Below are 22,920 nucleotides of genomic sequence, written 5' to 3' on the forward strand. Positions count from 1 at the left end.
TTTAAAATACAAAAGCAGGCCGAGCGCAGTGGCTCACGCCTGTAATCCTAGCACTTTGGGAGGCAAGGCGGGCGAATCACAAGGTCAGGAGATCGAGACCATCCTGGCTAACATGGTGAAACCCCCTCTCTACTAAAAATACAAAAAAATTAGCCGGGTGTGGTGGTGGGCACCTGTAGTCCCAGCTACTCCGGAGGCTGAGGCAGGAGAATGGCGTGAACCTGGGAGGCGGAGCTTGCAGCGAGCCGAGATCGCACCACTGCACTCCAGCCTGGGTGACAGAACAAGACTCCCATGTCAAAAAAATAAATAAATAAAAAATAAAAAGTTTTGTTTCATGTGTGGTAACCTGGAAATACGGCAACCATTTATAATATTATTATTGTTTTTGGAGACGGAGTCTGGCTCTGTCGTCCAGGCTGCAGTGCAGTGTCACAATCTCAGCTCACTGCATCCTCTGCCTCCTGGGTTCAAGCGATTCTCCTGCCTCAGCCTCCTGAGTAGAGTAGTTGGGTCTACAGGCACGCAACACCATGCCTGGTTAATTTTTGTATTTTTAGTAGAGACAGGGTTTCACCATGTTGGCCAGGCTGGTCCTGAACTCCTGACCTCAAGTGATCCGTCCACCTCGGCCTCCCAAAGTGCTGGGATTACAGGCATGAGCCACTGCTCCTGGCCATAATATTATTTTTGTGAAAATATGTTTTCTGAGGTCTGAATATTCAGCTTACAAATCCCCTTTTGGAACATGAGTTTTTGTAGAGTATGTGAGTGTATGAGTGTGTGTTTTGAATGTGTGATGGGAATACATGAATGTGAATGTGTGAGTTCACGAGTGTGTGTGTGTGAGGGTGTTTATGAGTGTGGGTGTGTGTGCATAGGAATCTGTGTGAATCTGATGTGTGTGTGTGCGAGTGTGACTGTGTGTGTGGGGAGGGCTGCATGAGCTGAGAGCTGTCAAGAATGGGGACTTGTATTTCTCCTCACCAATCTCTAGATCCTGCTTTATTTTATCCTCTCCTAAGCCTTATGCAAACTTAAGACAACTCAGGTTGAGACCCTCTATTACTGTCAAAAGCCATTTTGAAGCAATTCAAATGCTCTGTTTCTATTCTTCTGGGAAATCTGTGCTGTCTCAGAAATTCTAATGGCATTCTAAGATCATCTGTTGCTTTGTAATATGGCCTTTTCAACAAATAGGCCTAGTCTCTTCTGCTTCCACCCAGGGTTGGAGGGCATCGGGATGGCAGAGAGAATGGGCAGGGTGGTGACACCTGTGGACAGCCGGCATCATGCCGGGTTCTGTGCTATTTGCTTCCCTCACATGACTTCATTTATTGATCAGAGGAACCCTGCAAGGTCAATATTATTATTTCCCTTTGAAAACACATGTCCAGGAAGTTTAGCAACTTGTCCACCACGACACAGAGATAGGAGCTTAGATCACTAGCTCAAACCTTGTACTCTTTTTTTTCTACACTACATTGGTAACTGATCTTTATTTTCCTTGCCTTTCTTCTCTTTTTCTGTCTTTATCTTTGAGCCTTGATATGTCATTACTGGTGTTGGGTAGTGGGCAGTTTCTGCTGGAAGGTGGCTGGCATTCAATTGTAACCTTTTGCTCTGTCTGCTCCAGGGCAAAGTCTCCTCAATGGGAATAAAATGCCTTTGCCTTCTTTAGCTCAGTTCTTCACACTCAGGGCTACAGAGCAAAATGCTGCAGTTTCTGAAATGGGAGAATATATTCTGCAGGATGACTAAAATTTCCTAAATTTTTGCAACATGTAGCAAAATGGAGCATAATTTCAAATTGTGTTTATCTGAACTTTGCTTAAAAACTTACTGTGTTGGCCGGGCGCGGTGGCTCAAGCCTGTAATCCCAGCACTTTGGGAGGCCGAGGCGGGTGGATCACAAGGTCAGGAGATCGAGACTATCCTGGCTAACATGGTGAAACCCCGTCTCTACTAAAAATACAAAAAACTAGCCGGGCGCGGTAGCGGGCGCCTGTAGTCCCAGCTACTTGGGAGGCTGAGGCGGGAGAATGGTGTGAACCCGGGGGGCGGAGCTTGCAGTGAGCCGAGATCGCGCCACTGCACTCCAGCCTGGGAGACACAGCGAGACTCCGTCTCAAAAAAAAAAACAAAAAACAAAAAACAAAAAAAAAACTTACTGTGTTAAAGCCGCTATTAAATCCAGCTACTCAGGAGACTGAGGTGGGAGGGTGGCTTGAGCCCTGGAGGTTGAGGCTGCGGTGAGCCATGATCACATCACTGCATTCCACCCAGGGTGACAGAGTAAGACCCTGTCTCCAAACAAAACAAAACCCAGAAAAACTGCTGCGTAGTTACAGGATTCTTCAATTAGTCAGTACTTCTAGCAAGATAATGTAATGAACTCTGGGTACATGGAGAGTTATGTGGTCATTGATAATCGTGATCACTCTGATAGTTCCTGGGAAAGAGGTGTATTTTCTGTCTCTTTCTGCTACCTGGCCTGATGGGAGTGAGGACAGCTCTGCTGTAGAGATCAGCAGAAACCTGTATGATGTGCTGTCTTTTTTGGAAGGGTAACAAGTGAACAGAGAGGGTGAGACCAGGGAATAATTTGGGGGGGTTGCAATTGGTTTGAGGAAAAACCATTTTTTGTTGTTGTTGTTTTGAGATGGAGTCTTGCTCTGTCATCCAGGCTGGAGTATAACAGCATATTCTCGGCTCACTGCAACCTCCACCTCTTGGGTTCAAGTGATTCTCATGTCTCAGCCTCCCGAGTAGCTGGGATTACAGATGTGCACCACTATGTCTGGCTAATTTTTGTATTTTTAGTAGAGATGGGGTTTCACCATGTTGGCTAGGCTGGTCTGGAACTCCTGACCTCAGGTGATCTGCCCTTGGCCTCCCAAAGTGCTGGCATTACAGGTGTAAGCCACCATGCCCGGCTGAGGAAAAACATTTCTATAGTTTAATATATCATTTCTTTTAATCTGTTACCAAAATTATACTGAAAGAGTTACATTTAGAGTTTACATTTCATGAAAGCAGTTCTTTCACATGGTTCAGGTTTGTTTTTTGCAATCACATCTTGGCCTCTCTGTTTCACCTTACCTAGAGTATAATTTTGGTAACAGTGATTCAGTAATAACTGAAGTCCTCAGAAACTCTTTCAGGTTTCTTTTGAGTTTACATAGATAATAAAAATATTTTAAAAACATTTTACTATCATTACTGTCTTATTCCATTTTGTTGCTATAACAGAATACCACACACTGGGTAACTTATAAATAAAAGAAATTTATTTCTCACAGTTCTGGAGGTTAGGAGACTCAATGTCAAGGTGCTGGCATCTGGTGAGGACCTTTGTGCTATGTCATCCCAAAGGGTAAGAGAGGGAGGGGGCTAGAGAGGGCCAAGCTCACATTTATAACAATCCACTCCTATGATAACATTAATCTATTCATGGGAGCAGAGATCTCATGGCCTAATCACCTCTTATTGCCCTACCTCTTAATAACTACCATAATAATGGAAGTTAAATTTCAACATGAGTTTTGGAGGGGACAAACATTCAGACTGTAACAATTACCAGTATGCTGTTTGTCCTTTTATTTTCCTTTTCATAGGAAAATGTAATAAATGGAACATACTAGAAGGATCTATGGGAACCACATACAGGGAAAATGCCATTCCTCTTCAACCAATCCAGGGAAAACATACAGAGAAACTCTAATTTTTGTGAGTTTTTGTTAATGCTATGGCAGTATTTCAGCTGTGGGCCACCTGGAAATTTTATCACTGCAGAAGGTGATATTTCATTATCCAATGCTCAATTCTTTTATACTTTCATAGAGGCAATAACTACATATACTGACAATGAAGATGTTTTTAAATAGACGCATGGGGTTTTGAAGCACTTGAGGTTTTATTGATTAATTGGTTTTTAATTTTTTTACTTTGTGTCAAACTTCTCTTAGAATCTGGATTTGGGGGACTGACTTAAGATTGACTTGAAGAAGTCAGTAGGGAACCTCAGGATTTGTCCAGAAGCTGGGAAGTTGTTGTTTTTAAACCAGTTGACTAGTACAGGTGTACCCAAGAGTTTCTCAAAATAAGATTACCAACACCCAAAAGTTACAGTTATCAGCCAGGGCCACAATTCTCTGCTCAGCTCCTCCTGCTGCTGTCTTCTCTTCCCGAGCAGTTCTCTGACTTTGAGAGCCTCTGCCTGCCCACAGGCCTAGTGTAGACCTCTCCTTCGAGATCTGTCATTGGGAGGTTATTATAGTAGATGGTGATACGGGTTCAGGGCAGCTAGTTTGCAGTTTAGAATCTCTGCCATATACTGAAGCCCAAAACCATTAAACTGAGCATACAAGAATATTTGGTGCTGCCCTTGCTTCTTGGCTCTGTCTTCTTATCTGATCTTAGTTGTCAATGATTTCAAGAGCAGACAGCCAAGGAAGTCTGAAGACCAACAAGAAACTTTGAGCAGACCTGGCTTGCAACTATTTGTAAATTAATTTTGTTATTCCCTCTTTCCTATATATGTGTAGTTCCATGAATTCTCCTTTGAATTGGTTATAACATCTTACTGGTTCCCTCATGAATGAGTTACATAAAAATTTTGATATGTTTTCATTTTATATTATATGAAAGGCATGATTTTTACTTCTGAAAGTATCTTTTAACATTAGGTACACTATATGCTAAGTACTTGTCTAGATACTTTGTGTGTTTATTTTGCAAACACACAGAATACATTTTTTTAATGCCAGGTGCTGTTTTAAGTGCTCTATAAGTATTAACTAATTCAATCCTTAGAATAGGACTATATCATTTAAACTTCTCTTCAGCTCTTATTAGCCTCATCTTATCAAATGGAGGCTCAGAGAGGCCCAAGGTTATGTCATTAAACTGTAGGGTCTGTGTGAGGCTGAGGCAACTGCCCTCCCCAGCAGGCACTGGGACTAAATGTTTGTGTCCCCTCTGAAATTGATATGTTGAGACCCTAACCCCCAGTGTGATCGTATCAGGCATTTGGCAGGTAATTAGCTATAGGTGAGGTTATGAGCATAGGCTCCCATAATGGGATCTGTGCTTCTATAAGGAGTGACCAGGAAGCTTGCTCTTTCTCTCTCTCCAACATGAAGGTGTCCTTCTGCAAACCAGGAAGAGGGTCCTCACCAGGAACTTGATTGGCCAGCACTGTCATCTTGGACTTCCCAGCCTTCAGGACTGTGATGAATAAATTGCTATTGTAAGCCACTGGTCTATGGTATCTTTGTTATAGCAGCTTGAGCCAAGATATACCCTCTAATAGGGCTGTAGGATGGGGTGAGGAAAGTCCCCAGCTTTGGTTTTTGGGATGCTGCATCTTTATTTTTATTATTTTTTTGAGGCAGAGTCTCACTTTGTCACCCAGGCTGGAGTGCAGTGGAATGATCTTAGCTCACTGCAGTCTCAGGCTCCTGGGCTCAAGCAATCCCCTTCCCTCAGTCCCCCAAGTAGCTGGGACTACAGGCACGTGCCACCACGCCCTGCTAATTTTTGTATTTTTTTTAGAGATGGGGTTTTGCCATGTTACCCAGGCTGGTCTCAAACTCCTGAGCTCAAGCCATCTGCCGGTCTCAGCATCCCAAAGTGTTGGGATTACAGGCATGAGCCACCATTCCGGCCAGAATCTGCATCTCTAAAGAGCAAAACGATTGTGTTGACAGAGGGGAAGGGGCTGTGATAAATGGATTCTGCAGAAGAAGCCCCCAGCTGTGGAGGCCTGTGCTCTGCCTGGGTGGCATGTGTCTTTGTCTGACAATGGCGAGGCCCTGGGCAGGTGTGGTGGCCATATGTGCAGTTTCCTACTAGGGGTTCCACTTAAATATTGGTCCATTTCTTTTCTCAGGGGTCCTCTTCCTCCTCAGAACATCTATCCTGGTTTATTTAATTTTTATTTTTATTTTATTTTTTTGAGGTTCGCGGAACATCTATCCTGGTTTTATTTTTATTTTTAATTTTTTTGAGGAGGTCTTAGAACATCTATCCTGGTTTATTTATTTATTTTTGAGGTGGAGTCTCACTCTGTTGCCCAGGCTAGAGTGCAGTGGCGTGATCTTAGCTCACTACAACCCCCGCCTCCTGGGTTCAAGTGATTCTCCCGCCTCAGCCTCCTGGGTAGCTGGGACTACAGGTGCGTGCCACAATGCCCGGCTGATTTTTTGTATTTTTAGTAGAGAAGGGGTTTTACCGTGTTAGCCAGGACAGTCTTGATCTCCTGACCTCGTGATTCGCCCTCCTTGACCTCCCAAAGTGCTGGGATTACAGGCATGAGCCACCGCAGCCGGCCGGTTTATTTTTTAAAAAATGGCTGGGCACAGTGACTTGTGGCTGTAGTCCTAGCTACTTGGGAAGCTAAGGCAGGAGGATCACTTGAGCCCAAAAGTTGGAGGCTTCAGTGAGCTATGATCGTGCCACTACACTTCAGCCTGGGTGACAGATCAAGACCCTGTCTAAAAAAAAAAAAGTAAGATTATTATCAGAGTCTCAAGGTGACAGTGAGAGGCAGCCTGGTGCAGGGGATAGGGCACAATTGCAATCTGCTAGACTGGGTTCAAATCCAAAATCGGCCATTCACAGCGTGAATAAATTAGAACTGGCTTAAATTAGCATTTAAAATTTCATCAGGATTAAGTAAGTACTTCCTTCTCACTCTTTCCACAGGAGGTGAGAAAGGGCTCAGCAAGGCCCGGGGAGGGAAGGGCGTGGGGATGAAAGGGATCCAGAGAGTCTGTGCATTGGCAGAGAAGATAGTGTAACTGTGGCGCTGCGGCTGGAGGGCTGGTCCCACAGTGAGCTGTAGCCCTGCCCGCCGGCCATGGGAGAGGCTTAAAACAAACGCCGGAAGCAACTCCCAGCCCCAGAAAGATCTGTGACCGGCAGCGCCAGACCCGCCTGCCTTCCTGACTTCTGTTCCAGGGCAAAGGTCATTTAGCCGCTTGAATCAGCCTTTTTTCCCCCCCTTCCCCAACTTTGTTTACCAGATAAGGAAGGTCAGCATTCAAAGTCAAGAAGCGCCTCTTATCTTCCCCTGCGTTCTACAAATAGTTCCGTGAGAAAGATGGCCGGGAACTCGATCCTGCTGGCTGCTGTCTCTATTCTCTCGGCCTGTCAGCAAAGTAAGAGGCATGGGAAGTTCGTGTGTGTGTGTGTGTATGTGTGTGTGTGTGTGCGCACGCCTGTGTGAGAGACAGGGCTTGCGGGAGAGAGGATAGGGAGGGAGGGAGATAGGTCCGGTGTTTTGTTTCCTACTTGCCCTTGCAGGTGGCTCTGGGTCCTCAGAGCACAGTCGCCTCAGGGTCACCCATGCTGCCTGCTCCCCTCCTTCCCAGGGGCAAGCAGAGACTGAGAACATTCCAGAGATTAGTTCTCCCAACTGGAACGCTGTGAGGCCTCAGAGCTCAGCCATTCTGCATCATCTGTGGTTACGACCCACAGTCCGTTCAAACGAGCATTAGTAGCCTGCTAACCTGCAGGAAGTGGTGTGAATATTAATTACAAGCGTTCCAAAGGAAAGGTGCCTGCTTCTAAACCTGTTTGTGATTTCTTGAACGTTGTTTTAATTAAGGTGTTTTCTTAAATAAACTGCCTATGGTAGTATGATTATCAGGCTGAAAAAAACTTCCTTCAGAAATATGAGCTTGAGATTAAGTAATTAGCTCTAAATTTTAAAACAGCTTCCCACTAGGATTATTCAATATCCCGACTGCCTGGTTAAATAGAAGGCTTTTACTCCATGGGAGTCACATTTGCTCAATTCATATTATCTTACCTACAGTGTCAGCTGGGGAAAAGGGTCCCAGTGCAAGAGTGCAAGACTTCTTACCAAGCATGCATATTTCTTTATATTTCCAAGTGTGCCTGTACCTGGAAATAGGGCCAAGCTGTAGACTGCTCAGGTTACACAAACAGCCAGAAGCAGGAAGGCCTCACAGCTGAGGATCCAGTCCAGGCCTCCATGCACGCTTAATGTCTTGCCTAGCCAGTCTGTTTTGAGATTGTATGAAGATCTTGAACCGTCAGACTCACGTTTTGTGGTTTGATTCACACAATCTGTCTTGGAGAAGAGCAGGATATTTGTTTCTAATTAAAGAAACACTTAGATCTGTTAAAAGGAAAATCCTAGACAAATTACATTTAACTGAGTTTAATTGAGCAAAGAACGAGTCACAGTTGGGCATGGGGAACCGGAATAGGTTCAGAGAGACTCTGGGGCTGCCACGTGGTAGAAGATTTATGGACAGAAAAAGGAAAGTGACTCCCAGAAAATGGAAGCGTACAGTTCACAATGTACGGAGGACCTTTAGGCTGAACTTAAAATATGTCAGAAGGCAACTTTAGGCTAAACCTAATTTAACAGGTGTAAGGCGATCCATCCTGACTCACAGGTGCTACCAAACCTGCATGAGCCTTTATCCTAGGCCTGCAGAGGGCACAGGAGCAGGTCCACAGATGTCCCAAGTCTGACAGAGGTGCTTATCCTCCCTGTTTGCTGCTTGTGCAGGAGGCTGTGTGAACTGGGGCCAGAATGTCAGGGGGCTGGATGGAGGAGGGGGTAGGGGTGGGGAGAGAGGAGAGGAGACTGGGTGAATGATGATTAATGGTGGACAGGGAATGTTTAATAAGGCGTTAGGGCTGGGCACGGTGGCTCATGCCTGTAATCCCAGTACTTTGGGAGGTCAAGGCAGGTGGATCATGAGGTCAAGAGATCGAGACCATCCTGGTCAACATGGTGGAACCCCATCTCTACTGAAAATACAAAAATTAGCTGGGTGTGGTGGCATGCTCCTACACTCCCAGCTACTAGGGAGGCTGAGGCAGGAGAACTGTTTGAACCTGGGAGGGGGAGGTTGCAGTGGGCTGAGATCACACCACTGTAGTCCAGCCTGGCGACAGAGCGAGACTCCATCTCAAAGAAAAAAAAGATGTTGATAAAGAGTTGAACTCTGTAAAATATTTGAAAAGATGTATTTTGAGCCAAACATGAGGGATCAGTGGCCGGTGACACAGCCCCACGAGATTCTAAGAACATCTGCCCAAAGGGGTCTGGCTACAGATTGGTTTTATACATTTTAGGGAGAGATAAGACATCAATTCATGTAAGATGTACATTAGTTTGGTTCCAAAAGGCGGGACAACTGAAAGTGGGGCATGGGCTTCCAGGTCATAGGTGGATTTAAAGATTTTCTGATTGGCAATTGATTAAAAGAGTTTATCTACAGACTTCAAATCCATAGAAGGGAGTGCCTGCGTTAAGATAAGGGGTTGTGGAGGCCAAGGTTCTTACTATGCAGATGTAGCTTCCAGGTAGCAGCCTTTGGAGAGAATAGATTGTAGATGTTTCTTATGGGACTTGAAAAGGTGCCAGACTCTGTTAATTGTCTCCTGGATCAGAGAAAAGACCTGGAAAGGGAAAGGGATTTTCTACAGAATGTAGGCTTTTCCCACAAGAGACAACTTTGCAGGACCATTTCAGGACGTGACGAAAATATATTTTAGGGTAAAATACTTCAATTTCTTTCAAGGCCTGCTATCTGTCATGTGATACTGTGCTAGAGTCAGACTGGAATTTGGTGTCTTATTGCTACAAAAAGTCTTAAGTGTTAGTTTTTTAAAGGGAAGGTTAGGGTTAAAGAAAGACACACACACACACACACACACACACACACACACACACACACACAGGCTTTATAATAGCACAGGTATATTACAGAAACCTGTGGAGGTTGGGGACCAGCTTAATGCCAGAGCCCACCATTGCTTACAGGCGGGGTACGTATAGGTATGGGCGGGAGGGGTTTGGGCAGTATGGTCTGCTGCCCTGGAGGATATTGATAAGATGTTCCTATGGTCAGATGGTTTGGCCAGGGATGTTCCCTGGGCTCTTTGTCCAGCAGGATTTGACAGGGATATTTCTTCAGTTGGGACTTTGCTTGGCAGGGTATGATAAGGATGTTCCTGTGTCTTGTGGTCAGGTGGCTAGGCAGGATGTTTCTCAGGGCCTGAACCCTCATGACATGCTTCACTTTGACTAAGGTCTGTGAAGTGGCAGGGGGCTTACAAAATGGTGCAGTTTGGACTAACATTAAGGTCTGTTTGAATGTTAATGCTAGTCAGTTGTGCCTGAATTCCAACGGGAGGAGGATATAATGAGGCACGTCTGACACCTTTTTCCCATCATGGCCTGAACTCGTTTTTTAGATTAACTTTGGAATGCCCTTGGCTGAGAGGAGGACTCCATTTAGATGGTTGGGTGGCTTAGAATTTTAGTTTTGGTTTACAAAGGAGACAGAGAGAGGAAGACACAACTGTTTAGCTGGCATCAGGAACCAGAATTTGCTCCTTTTGCAAGTCTGGTGTTCATGGAGTTGGGACACCATGTGCCATGGTTGAAGCAGCTTAGGTTTTGCAGACAGACAGAGCTGTATCTGTTAGTCTAGCCACTTCCCAGTTGGGTGTCCCTGTTCAGGATACACTGCCCTTCAATGTCACCATCAAAGAGGGTTTAATCAGACCCTGGGGAGGAAATCCCACCACAGTGCCTGGCCCCATGTAGGCGCTTAGCACTGGCAGTTCCCATCCTAAGTTCCTTCTTCGAAGAGAGAAGTTTCTGCTGCATGGAGAGGTAGCGACAGGGTGAAGGAACCCAGCTGTGGCTGGGTGGGCATCACAGGGGGTAAAGGGCAGAGAGAAAGCTTCCCCTTCACCCTCAGAAGGTTCACTGAAAATCAACTGACAAAAGGCAGATTAATAGGAGAAAGGGTATGACAATTTATTTAAATATGCACAGCATGAGAGAATGATTGCCTGATAATCCAAAGGGGTACAGCAGCTTATATACTGTTCTTCACAGGCGAGGGAGGAAATGTGGAATGCAGACAATTCTTTTGAGTGGCAGTAAACGATTATTAGGGAGAATGAATGGACTGGGAGACAAAGTAACTTGCCAATGATTCTCCTTGGAATTTGATGGGCCAGAGGGGCAGGCTTAATCTGGTGGGAAAGTTCGTCCAGGTGTGTGCATTCCTCGGTCTTCTTTTCCACATGAGATAATGAGGTCTGAGGGAGGAGAGGGCAGGCAATTGTGTTTGTCTTAGGGGGTCTGGTTTCTAGGTAGATAAGGGAGCTTCAGAGGACTGCCCAGCCTTATCCTGGGTTGAGACAGGAAGCAGTGGAGAGGTCACAAAGACCTTGAGGCCGCTTCTTTAGTTCAGTCATATTTTGAGGTGCAATATTCTGATTTCCTTCGGGGGTGTTAACAGAAATACCAAACTCTGTGAAGTCTTTTAAAGAGGTTTATTCTGAGCCAATATGAGTGACCATGGCTTGGAGAAAACACAAACCCAAGAAACCTTCAGTGGGTGGTCCCAAGGCAATGGGGTTACAGTTTGGTTTTATACATTTTAAGGAGGCAGGAATTATAGGCAAAGACATAAATCAATACATGGAAGGTATCTACTGGTTCAGCCCCAAAGGGTGGGATATCTTAAAGCAGGGGGCTTACAGGTTATAAGTGGACTCAGATTCTCGAATTTGCAATTGGTTAAAGGAGTAAAGCTTTGTTTAAAGACTTGAATTCAGCACAAAGAAATGCTTACATTAAGGTGGTGGCTGGTATGGTGGTTCATGCCTTTAATCAAGCACTTTGGGTGACCAACGTGGGCAGATTGAGCCCAGGAGTTCAAGAGCAGCCTGGGCAACATGATGAAATGCTGTCTCTATTAAAAATACAAAAAATTAGCCGAGCGTGGTAGCGCTCACCTGTAATCCCAGCCACTTGGGAGGCTGAGGTGTGAGAATTGCTCCAACCCATGGGTTGCAGTGAGCTGAGATCGTGCCACTGCACTCCAGACTGCGTGACAGTGAGACCCTATCTCAAAAAAAAATAAAGAGATCTGTCATGTGATGCTATGCCAGAGTCAGTTGAAAAGTAAGCCACACACTGGGTTAATTTAAAAGAACTGGCCTAATGAGATTTGATGGCTTGTAGGGCGTAACTTAACCATTGCCTTGCAAGGCCTTAGGTCTTGTCTACAAGTTGGTGTCTTCTTACTGCAGCTGGCTTTGTTAGTCTTATGATCTCCATTTTAACCTTAATCCTGGGCAGTTGTGCCTAAACTCCAAAAGGGCGGGGGCACAACCAGGTGTGTCCTACCTCCCTTCCCCTCACGGAATTCAGTTTTTCAGGTCTCTCTGGGGTTCCCTTGGCCAAGAAGGAGTCTGTTCAGTTGTTTGGGGGCTCAGGATTTTATTTTTGGTTTCTCCCCAGCACATGTGTATCTCTGGAGAAAGCTAGGGAAAGAGGAAAGACAGGCAAAGCAAAAGAAGATTATTTTCAAGAGGTTTTAATGAACTCAGAAGGGAAATAAAGTTGAAACTACAGAAAAGAAGGTGAAATAGCACCCCACTCCCATCATATAGTCATCATATACATGTATATATGTTTTTAAGACAGAGTCTTGCTCTGTCGCCCAGGCTGGAGTGCAGTGGTGTGATCTCGGCTCACTGCAGCCTCCGCCTCCCAAGGTCAAGCAATTCCCCTGCCTCAGCCTCCCAAGTAGCTGGGACTACAGGCACGCCACCATGCCTGGCTAATTTTTGTTTTTGTTTTTGTTTTGTTTGTTTTTTTGAGACGGAGTCTCACTCTGTGGCCCAGACTAGAGTGTAGTGGTACAATCTCGGCTCACTGCAACCTCTGCCTCCCGGTTTCAAGTGATTCTTCCAGCTCAGCCTCCTGAGTAGCTGGGACTACAGGCACACACCACTGCACCTGGCTAATTTTTGTATTTTTAGTGGAGACGGAGTTTCACCATGTTGGCCAGGCTGGTCTTGATCGCCTGACCTAAAGTGATCCACCCACTTCAGCCTCCCAAAGTGCTGGGATTACAGGCACGAACTACCGCACCTGGCCCCACTGTCATCATATTATTCCAAAAATAGCCATAGTCTCTCTGAGGCCCCTGACCTGAGAGAACAGAAGGGCTTCTCTCTCTTTGGGCTGGAGGTGAGCCCAGCTGAATCCTCTTTCTTGGGGCTGGGCTGGGAGTAGGTGGGATATCTCAGTACCTCTTCCATTTACTGAAGCTCATTCCTCACACTTGCTAGTGTCACAAACAAATGCCCACTGGGTGCAATTAGCATAAGAAAATATAGCATTTTTAAAGTTTGCTTACTACCAGCCTCATTTTGAAGCTCTAGTCTCTTGTGCATTACTAATTCATAAGTCTAGGAGCACATATCTTTCATTATTTCCATTTTATAGGTGGAAACAAGAAGACATACCAAGTATTTTCTGCAAGGCTGTGAAGCATGTTAGAAGCAATGGTAATAGCAGGTGCAGAGTGGCCAAGTCCTCATTTCCCCCTCAAAGAACAAATCCCTTTAGCTGAGCCCATGAGTCATTGGCCTTTCCAGATTGATGCTGCCCTGGAGGGACGGAGCCCAGGGTTGGAGACAGTCAGGGCCCATCTGTACATTCCTTCTCGTCAGTCTGCTCTGTATGAATGAGAAAAACTTCAATCCCAAGCATATACACACTTTTTTTTTTTTTTTGACTCGGAGTGCGGTGGTGCGATCTCAGCTCACTTCAACCTCCACCTCCTGGGTTTCAGCAAATCTCCTGCTTCAGCCTCCCGAGTAGCTGGGACTGCAGGTGTGCACCACCAAACCCAGCTAATTTTTGTATTTTTAGTAGAGATGGTGTTTCACCATGTTGGCCGGGCTTGTCTCAAACTCCTGACCTCAAGTGATCCGCTCACCTCAGCCTCCCAAAGTGTTGGGATTACAGGTGTGAGCTACTGGGCCGGCTAGCATTTACACACTTTAGATATTCAGTGACAATGTTTAAATCCTAAACAACAGCTTTTGGTAGCAAAAGGGGATTAGTGGAAGGGAAGAGCCTGCTTTGAGAGCCCTTTCTACACCAGGATCAATATTGACTTCTTATGAGAGGGGAGGTCATATAGGAAACACATTGCCTCTAATACTCTAACACAGGGAGAGACCCAAACTACACACTTGGTGTGGAATTTTAAAAGGAAGCCATTTTTAAAACATTAGCACATGGGAAACAGATATTGAGGTACTAAAACAAGTCAGACAAGGGGATAGTGGGGGAGACAACTGGTAAGGAACTAAAACTGAAAGAAATAATGTGAAGGGAAGTAATAGGTGCTGTAACCCAACTGAACGTGGGCCCATTCACCCAGCACACAGAAACAAACACAAGCACCAGGATTTGCAGTGACAGAAAGGGAGGCATTGATTGCAGGGTGCCAAGCAAGGAGAACTGGGCAGCTAACGCTTAAGACCCTAACTCTCCAATGGCTTTCCGGCAAGGGTTTTACAATTTTATTTATTTTATTATCATTTGAAACAGGGTCTTGCTCTGTCACCCAGGCTGGAGTACAGTGATCCTGGCTCACTGCAGCCTTGTTGTCCTCCTAGGCTCAAGCGATCCTGCTGACTCAGCCTCCTGAGTAGCTGGGACTACAGGCGTGTACCATCACCACACCTGTATTTTTGTATTTTTATTGTATAGACATGGTGTCTCACTATGTTATCCAGGCTGGTCTCAAACTCCTGGGCTCAAGCAGTCCTCCTGCCTCAGCGTCCCAGAATGCTGGGATTACAGGTGTGAGCCACCACACCTAAATGGGTTTTTAAAATTTGTTTTATAGAGATAGGGTCACACTAGGTTGCCCAGGTTGGTCTTGAACTCCTAGTCTCAAGGGATCCTCCTACCTCGGCCTCCTAACATTCTGGATTACAGGAGTAAGCCACCAGATTTGGCCCAAGCAAGGGTTTTTAAAGGCAGGGGTACATTTCAGGAAAGCAGAAGGTAATGGAAAAATAATAAATCAATCCTTGGAGGTTATACCTTGGTTTGGCCCCAAAAGGCAGGATATCTTGACACAAGGGCTTACAGGCCACAGGTGGATTCAGAGATTCTTTAGTTTGCATTTGGTTAAGGGAGCAAGGCTTTGTCTAAAAACTTGGGGTCAGCAGAAAGAAATGTTAAGGTTCTAAACTAAAAAGTATCTGAGACAAGTCTCAATCAATTTAGAAAATTTATTTTGCCAGGGTTAAGGATGTGCCTGTGACACAGCCTCAGGGGGTCCTGACAATATGTGCCCAAGGTGGTCAGGGCACAGCCTAGTTTTATACATTTTAGGGAGACATGAGACATCAATTCATCTATGTCAGATGTACGTTGGTTCAATCCGGAAAGGCGAGACAACTCAAAGTGTGTATCCAGGTCATAGGTAGATAGGAGACATTCTTTTGAGTTTCTGACTAGCCTTTTACTGAATCAAAGGAAGCAATCAAATATGTATTTAAGGCGGGTGGATCACTTGAGGTCAGGAGTTCAAGACCAGCCTGGCCAACATGGTGAAACCCCATCTCTACTAAATATACAAAAAACTAGCTGGGCGTGGTGGCACATACCTGTAATCCCAGCTACTCGGGAGGCTGAGGCAGGATAATTGCTTGAACCTGTGAGGTGGAGATTGCAGTGGGCTGAGATCACGCCACTGCACTCCAGCACAGGTGGCAGAATGAGACTATCTTATTTAGGAATAGAATGGGAGGCAGGTTTGTCCAATGCGTTCCCAGCTTGACTTTTCCCTTTGGCTTAGTGATTTGGGGGTCCCGAGATTTATTTTCCTTTCACAAGGTTTAACCTGTGTGTGTGATTCTCTGCAGGCCCCTCAGGAGGAGATTTAGAACAGGGAATGGTGGTCAGGATTCAGTCCTCAGTTCCCGCTTAGCTGAGGTCTGTGTGACAGTGGTCAGCATTTTCCATCTGGTAGGGGTCCTGGTTTCTGAACCTGTGTTCAACTAAGAACCTGTGTTAAGATGTTGCCTTTAGTTTCTATAGGGAACCGAACATCTTGTAACTCTATCTTATTTGGGTGACTATTATTTAAACTATTATTACCTTCTCGCTTAGCGGGTCTGAAGGCTAGCAAGGTGCTTGGAACTTCCCTTGAAGGAACTCAAGAGTTTTTCTTTATTTCCATGCTTGAGGTGGCTGGCAGGTCCGTAAGAGTGTTCCTTGCCCAGTTTGAATGCCAGAAGTTTATTATGGGGTAAAAAGAGGAAGTTAAGGACAGGAGGCAAGACCTATTGAGGGCTCAAAAACTGGCAGAGGAGAAAGTGTGGATGCGGAAGTGAAAGAAGTCCACAGAACTCATCACAAGATGAAGGTGGACCCAGGCATCAGAGTTGCTTATCTAATGAAATGAAGGAGAAGAAAGTCATACTGTTTTATAACAGGGAAACTTCAGCAGGCAGGGAGCCATCATCCCCAAAGTTACCTTGTAAAGGGTATCAGAGCCCTGGCAATGGAAAGTGATTGGCCCACAGGGAGTAAGAACTTACCGACAACAGTATAGGTTTGAATAGGAAAGTTTTATTAGATAGAGAGAAAGCTGCAGAAGAATGCAACGGGCTGCCTCAGTGAGAGGACTGAGTGTGCTGGGGGTGGGGGGGGATTTTCCTTAGGGGTATTTATGAACCTTAAAGCAAGAGCTTAGGGGTAATTTGGTCCATATTAGCCATGAATGTCATGATGAATGATTACATTTGTAGACATTTTGGTGTCATAATGTCAGCAAGGGTTGCACAATGAGTTTCGTCATGCATGCATTCCAGAGATGTATAGAGGTAGAGAAAGTCTAGTTACGTATAAATTTTAGGGAAAGAAGCCTGAAACTGGCTTTAGATATAGGGAAGATCAATTACTTCTAAACTCCTCGGATGAGAAGTTCTGCCTCTGGATGGTCAGCTTCATGGGCACCAGGTGGTCTTTGCTCTCTTTAGTGGCCCCTCCCTCCTGGCCTCCTCATCTCCAGGCAATCTTTATGTCACTATAGATTCATTTGCATTTTGAGAATTTTATATAAATGAAATTATATGGTAGTACTCTTTTTAAAAAATCCTTGCTTTCATTCAGCATAATTCTTTTGAGATTCACTCATTTTTGGGAGTTATCAATAGTTTATTCCTTTTTCTTATTGTTAAGTAGTATCCCATTGTATGGCTCTATCATGGTTTATTTATCTACTCAGTTGTTGATGGACACTCATATGAGTCAGGGTTCTCCAGAGAAACAGAATCAATACATATACTCACACATAGACACACACACACGGAGAATTATTTTAAGGAATTGGCTCACACAACTGTGGGGGCTGGCAAGTCTGAAATCTGCAGGAAAGGCTGGTAGGCAAAAGTTGATGTTACAATCTGGTGTTGAAGGGAGTCTGGAGGCAGAAGTCCTTTCTCTTTGGGGGACCTCAGTCTTACCTCCTAGGGCCTTCAACTGATTGGATGAGGCCCACCCACATTAAGGAGGGTAATCTGCTTTACTCCAAATCAATTGATTTCAATATTAATCACATCTAAAAAAATACCTTCACAGCAACATTTAGGCTGGTGTTTGACCAAACAGCTAGGCACCATATGCTAGCCAAGTTGATGCATAAAATTAGCCATCACAGAGTTGTTCCTGTTACAAACAAAGCTGCTGTGAATATTTGTGTACAATTCTTTGTACTGAAGGAAATAAAAATATTTTACCCAAGATAGATTTCTCTGACAGATTTTGAAATGGCCCTGCAAAGCTGTTTTTTTGTAGGGGAACTTTGCATTGTGGAGAATCTCTGTTAATGCAGCCAGGCCTTCCCTTGTCCAGATCTGGGAGAGATTAATGGAGTCTGACACCTGTAAAGATCTGGAAGGAACACTTGCCATCTATTTTCTCTGAGGGGCTACCATCTGTGAGATTTCATCTGCATAACATGACCCCCTCGGCTAGCTGAGCCTCCTCTTCCTCCCCTCCCATATCCTGTCTTGCCACTAAAACCTGACTTACCACCATAATCTGTTTTTTTGGCCATGTTCTGAGCCTGCATTGTTTCTGTGAACCCAAAATATCTGATAAGTCTCAACCAATTTAGAAAGTTTATTTTGTCAAGGTTAAGGACATGCCCGTGACACAGCCTCAGGAGGTCCTGATGACATGTGCCCAAGGTGGTCATGGTACAGCTTGCTTTTATACATTTCAGAGGGATATGAGACATCAATCAATATGTGCAATATGTACATTGGTTTGGTCCGGGTATGGCAGGAAAACTCAAAGCAGGGGCTTCCAGGTCATAGATAGATAAGAGATAAAGGTTACATTCTTTTGAGTCCTTGATAAGCCTTTCACTGAATACACAATTTAGTCTGGCTCAGTGAATCTGCATTTCGTTTTTTTCTAAGATGGAGTTTCACTCTTGTTGCCCAGGCTGGAATGCAATGGCGTGATCTTGGCTCACCGCAACCTCTGCCTCCTGGGTTCAAGTGATTATCCTGCCTCAGCCTCCTGAGTAGTTGGAATTACAGGCATGCACCACCACGCCCGGCAAATTTTTTGTATTTTTAGTAGAGACAGGGTTTCTCCATGTTGGTCAGGCTGGTCTCGCTAACTCCCAACCTCAGGTGATCCACCCGCCTCAGCCTCCTAACGTGCTGGGATTACAAGCGTGAGCCACTGACCGGCGCATTTTTACTTAAGCAATCAGATATGCATTTGTCTCAGGTGAGCAGAGGAATGACTTTCACAGCACCTGTGAAGATAAGCGTTTCCTTGTGGGCAAATTGTGCTTTGTAGCTATCTTATTTAGGAATTAAAATGGGAGGCTGGTTTGCCTGCTGGAGTTCTCAGCTTGACTTTTCCCTTGGCTTAGTGATTTTGGGGTCCTGAGATTTATTTTCCTATCACATTTCTGTAGCCTCAAGATGGCATATGAATTTCTGTACCTCACTGTGGGGCTGGGTCTTTGTTCTGAAGGCTGCTATGTATACATATGAAATAAATGTGTGTGATCTTTCTTTTAACTTCTGTTAATTAATCTGCCTCATGTCAGTGATTTTCAGTGAACCTCCAGGGGGCCAAGGGGTTTGGCCCCTAGAGTATGGACATACAATTTCGTTTCTCTTAGGGAGATACCTATGAGTGGAATGACTGGGTTATACATTGGAGGTACGTCTAACTAAAAGACTCCCTTCCAAACTGTTTTTCAAAGTGGTTGTACCATTTTACATTCCCACCAGCATTGTATGAAAGTTTCAGTTGTTCTCATATCCTCTCCTGTCTGTCTTTTTAAATTGCTATCATCTGTCTTTTTGATTTTAAACATTCTAATAAGTATGTAGTACTATCTAATTGTGATGTAAATTTGCATTTCGCTAATGACTAATGATGTGCCCCATCTTTAACGCAACATTTCCCTTTATTTGCAGGTTATTTTGCTTTGCAAGTTGGAAAGGCAAGATTAAAATACAAAGTTACACCCCCAGCAGTCACTGGGTCACCAGAGTTTGAGAGAGTATTTCGGGCACAGTAAGTAATGCTTCTTCCACCCTTCATGGATCTGTGCCTTTCATGGAGACACAATTCCTGACTAGGGGAAAGGGGTATGGAGAAGACCCTAAGTTCATGTGCAATATCTAGTTATAACAAGTCACTCTTCGCAGCCAAGACTGTTCTGAGAATCCATAAAGTTTGAAGGGTTCGGGACATGAAGTCTCTGCCCACATCTATTACCAATTCAGCAGGGTGTATTTACAGAAAAGGCTGGGATCTCAGGAGGGACTGCTGTGTCTTCCAAGCAGGGTCACTGGGTCAAAGAGGCCCCCTGGAGCCTTGTGAGACCACAACAGTCTGACGTTGGATTAGTTATGCTACAATTTTCTATCTTATTTTTTCCTCCCTACTTCAAAACAGAGGTAGATCAGGATTAATCTTCTGCCAGTTTCTCTGTGAACCATTTCTTAAAATCAGAAACCTGTAAGAATGAGAAAGCTTGCCAGCTCACATGCATGCACCATGTTTTTGATCATCTTGTGCTCTTGTTTTTTCAGACCCACACAGAATGTTCCACCATAAACATCATGAACTTGCCTGCTGCAAGAATGCTAGGGCGTCCTTTATATTTCATCCCCCAAAATAAGTGCTTTAAGAAACATTTCATGCATCACTACTGATATATCATTGGGTTCTTTTGTTACAATCTTGGGGTTTTTCATTTATGTTTACTAGTGAGATTGGCCTGTACTTTGCCTTTCTTGTCTGGTTCTTGTCTCATTTTGATACAGATGAACCTAGTCTCAAATGAGTTGGAGGAAGCATCCTGTTCTATTTTCTCAGATAACTTTTTTTTTTTTTTGAGATGGAGTCTCACTCTGTCATGCAGGCTGGAGTGCAGTGGTGCAATCTCGGCTCACTGCAAACTCCGCCTCCCGGGTTCACCCCATTCTCCTGCCTCAGCCTCCCAAGCAGCTGGGACCACAGGCGACTGCCACCATGCCCGGCTAATTTTTTGTGTTTTTAGTAGAGACAGGGTTTCACCATGTTAGCCAGGGTGGTCTCGATCTCCTGACCTTGTGATCCGCCCACCTCAGCCTCCCAAAGTGCTGGGATTACACTGTGCCCAGCCTCTTCTCAGAGAATTTTAATAAGGTTGGAAGAGTGTATTCCTTCAAGGTTGTATAGAACTTGCCTTAAAATAATCTGGGCCTGATGTTTTTCTTGTGGAAAATTTTTTAATTATGGGATTTGCATTGTTTAATGATTATTGGACTAGGCAGGCTTTTTATTACATCTTGAATCAATTTTGGCAGGCCTTGGTCCTTGAGATGATAACAATGGTCTCTTGATTACCCACTTGCTCCAAGGCGGGTTTTACAGACTACTCCCTAGGCTTGAAAGTGTGGGGTGAATACCACCGGGAGTACATGAGATAATTGTAAGAGGTGTGTAGACTTGGTTTTAAATGACATTGAACTACATGATGAGGAGTCATTCTCATCTCAATTATCTTTGAATCCTTATGTTTATATCAAGTGGAAAGTATTGGTTTGGAGCCAGCATGTCCCACACCTCAAAATTAATGTTTATTTTTATCAAAGTTATACATGTACATGATCTGAAAATAAAGTGGAATTACAGGTTTTATGACAACAAATAACTCTTTCTTGTCCCTACCTCCCCTCACCCTCTATTCCTAGAGATAACCCCTTTTGACTACTACTTTGGGTATTTACTTCTGTATTTCTAAACATTATACTTTCTTTTTTTTCTTTTTTTTTTTTTTTTGAGACAGAGTCTCGCTCTGTCGCCCAGGCTGGAGTGCAGTGGCCAGATCTCAGCTCACTGCAAGCTCCGCCTCCCGGGTTCATGCCATTCTCCTGCCTCAGCCTCCCGAGTAGCTGGGACTACAGGCGCCCGCCACCTCGCCCGGCTAGTTTTTTGTATTTTTTTAGTAGAGACGGGGTTTCACCGTGTTAGCCAGGATGGTCTCGATTTCCTGACCTCGTGATCCACCCGTCTCGGCCTCCCAAAGTGCTGGGATTACAGGCTTGAGCCACCGCGCCCGGCCAAACATTATACTTTCACTGCTATTTATTGATTCACAAATTTTAGACATTGTCAATTGGCTTCTTTTCATGGAAGAAAGAATTTCATGCTCCTTTACTTCCTCTTTTCCTTACCTCATCCTTCCAGTAACATTATATCACTCTGTTGAGTTAAACCAATAGCCAATGTTTATATTATTGTGATTAAGAAAATAATGTTGAAAGCAGAGCCATATAGTATACTGTGGTTACATTTCCTTCTTGTGCAATTTTTTTTCCCCTAGGGTTAATAATTGTCTCTTTATTTCTTTGTTTGCTTAGTTTCATGCCCAAATCTTCTGCAGAACTGAAAATCTCCTTTCATTACATTCAAATGCATTAGATAATCTAGTAATACGTTTTTCTGTCTTGAAGTCATTTCTGCCTGAGTCCTCCACTTTTTGCTCCAAGCTGCGGGATGCTCTTGGTGCTTGCTGTACAGCTGCTGTCCTGGGACTCCTGTCACCATCCTAGAAATTTCCCTTATACTCTCCTGATTTGGATTTCCTGGACCTCCTGTTTTCCTGTTTATTGGCCTTCTCTCTTATTTTAGTGAAGTGTGCCCTTCAGAAGCTTCCTGAGAGAGGGTGAATGTTTGGTAAAGTTTCGAGACTTCACATATCTGAAAATGCACCTTTATCTTGCCTCACAGTTAAGGGATGGCTTGGTTACATACATTTCTGTATTAGAAATCCTTACCCTCAGAGTTTTTGAAAAAGTTTGCTTCATGACTTCCTAGTTTCCGTTGATATTATTGAAATGTTCTGTGCTATTCTGATTCTGGACCTTTTGTTTGGAAACTATGGAAGCTTCAGGATCTTGCCCGGCCTGCTGTCCCAAGATGTTAATAGTATTGTGCTTGTTGAGAGACTTTTTCTTCACTGTGCTCAACCCCAGGTGAGGCCTTTTCACAGCCTGAAAACTCCCGTCCTTCTGTTTTAGAATTTTTTTTAGTTTTAAGACAGGGTCTCACTCTGTCGCCTTGGCTGAAGTACAGTGGCATGATCTCAGCTCACTGCAGCCTTGACCTGCCAGGCTCAGGCAATCCGCCTACCTCTGCCTCCTTAGTATCTGGGACTACAGGTCCGTGCTACCATGCCCTGCTAATATTTGTATTTTTTGGTAGAGATGAGGTTTCACCTTGTTGCCCAGGCTGGTCTCGAACTTCTGGGCTCAAGCAATCTGCCCACCTCAGCCTCCCAAAGTGCTGGGACTACAGGTGTGAGCCACTACTCCTGGCCCAGAATATTTTTTAATATTATTTTTCCCCCAAATTTCCTCTCCTTCATTTTCTCTGTTCTTTCATTCTTAAAACACACACTAGTTGTGTTTTAACCTCCAGGACTGATCCTCTAGTTTTCTTTTATCTTCAGGTTTTCATATTTTTGAATTTTTGTTCTTTCAGAGGAATTTCTTCAACTTCTAACT

The 22,920-nt window shown here is 44.4% G+C and overlaps 1 protein-coding gene across 6 annotated transcripts in view; it reads left to right on the forward strand.

The window, feature by feature from the left end:
• The first annotated feature begins 6,844 nt into the window (after positions 1-6,844).
• MGST2 (microsomal glutathione S-transferase 2) overlaps positions 6,845-22,920 on the forward strand; it is a 69,056-nt gene continuing 52,980 nt past the window's right edge. For 4 of the 6 annotated variants that reach the window (XM_025385292.1, XM_025385291.1, XM_025385290.1 and 1 more), the window contains exons 1-2: positions 6,845-7,163; positions 19,339-19,438. In XM_025385292.1, the coding sequence (XP_025241077.1) occupies positions 7,106-7,163; positions 19,339-19,438 (158 nt within the window). In that variant the 5' untranslated portion in view covers positions 6,845-7,105. The remainder of the gene's footprint in view (positions 7,164-19,338; positions 19,439-22,920) is intronic. The other 2 variants (XM_025385295.1, XM_025385293.1) reach the window with 1 other exon arrangement.

The sequence above is a fragment of the Theropithecus gelada genome, chromosome 5, assembly GCF_003255815.1.
Source record: "Theropithecus gelada isolate Dixy chromosome 5, Tgel_1.0, whole genome shotgun sequence".
In the NCBI taxonomy this organism is placed as follows: domain Eukaryota; kingdom Metazoa; phylum Chordata; class Mammalia; order Primates; family Cercopithecidae; genus Theropithecus; species Theropithecus gelada.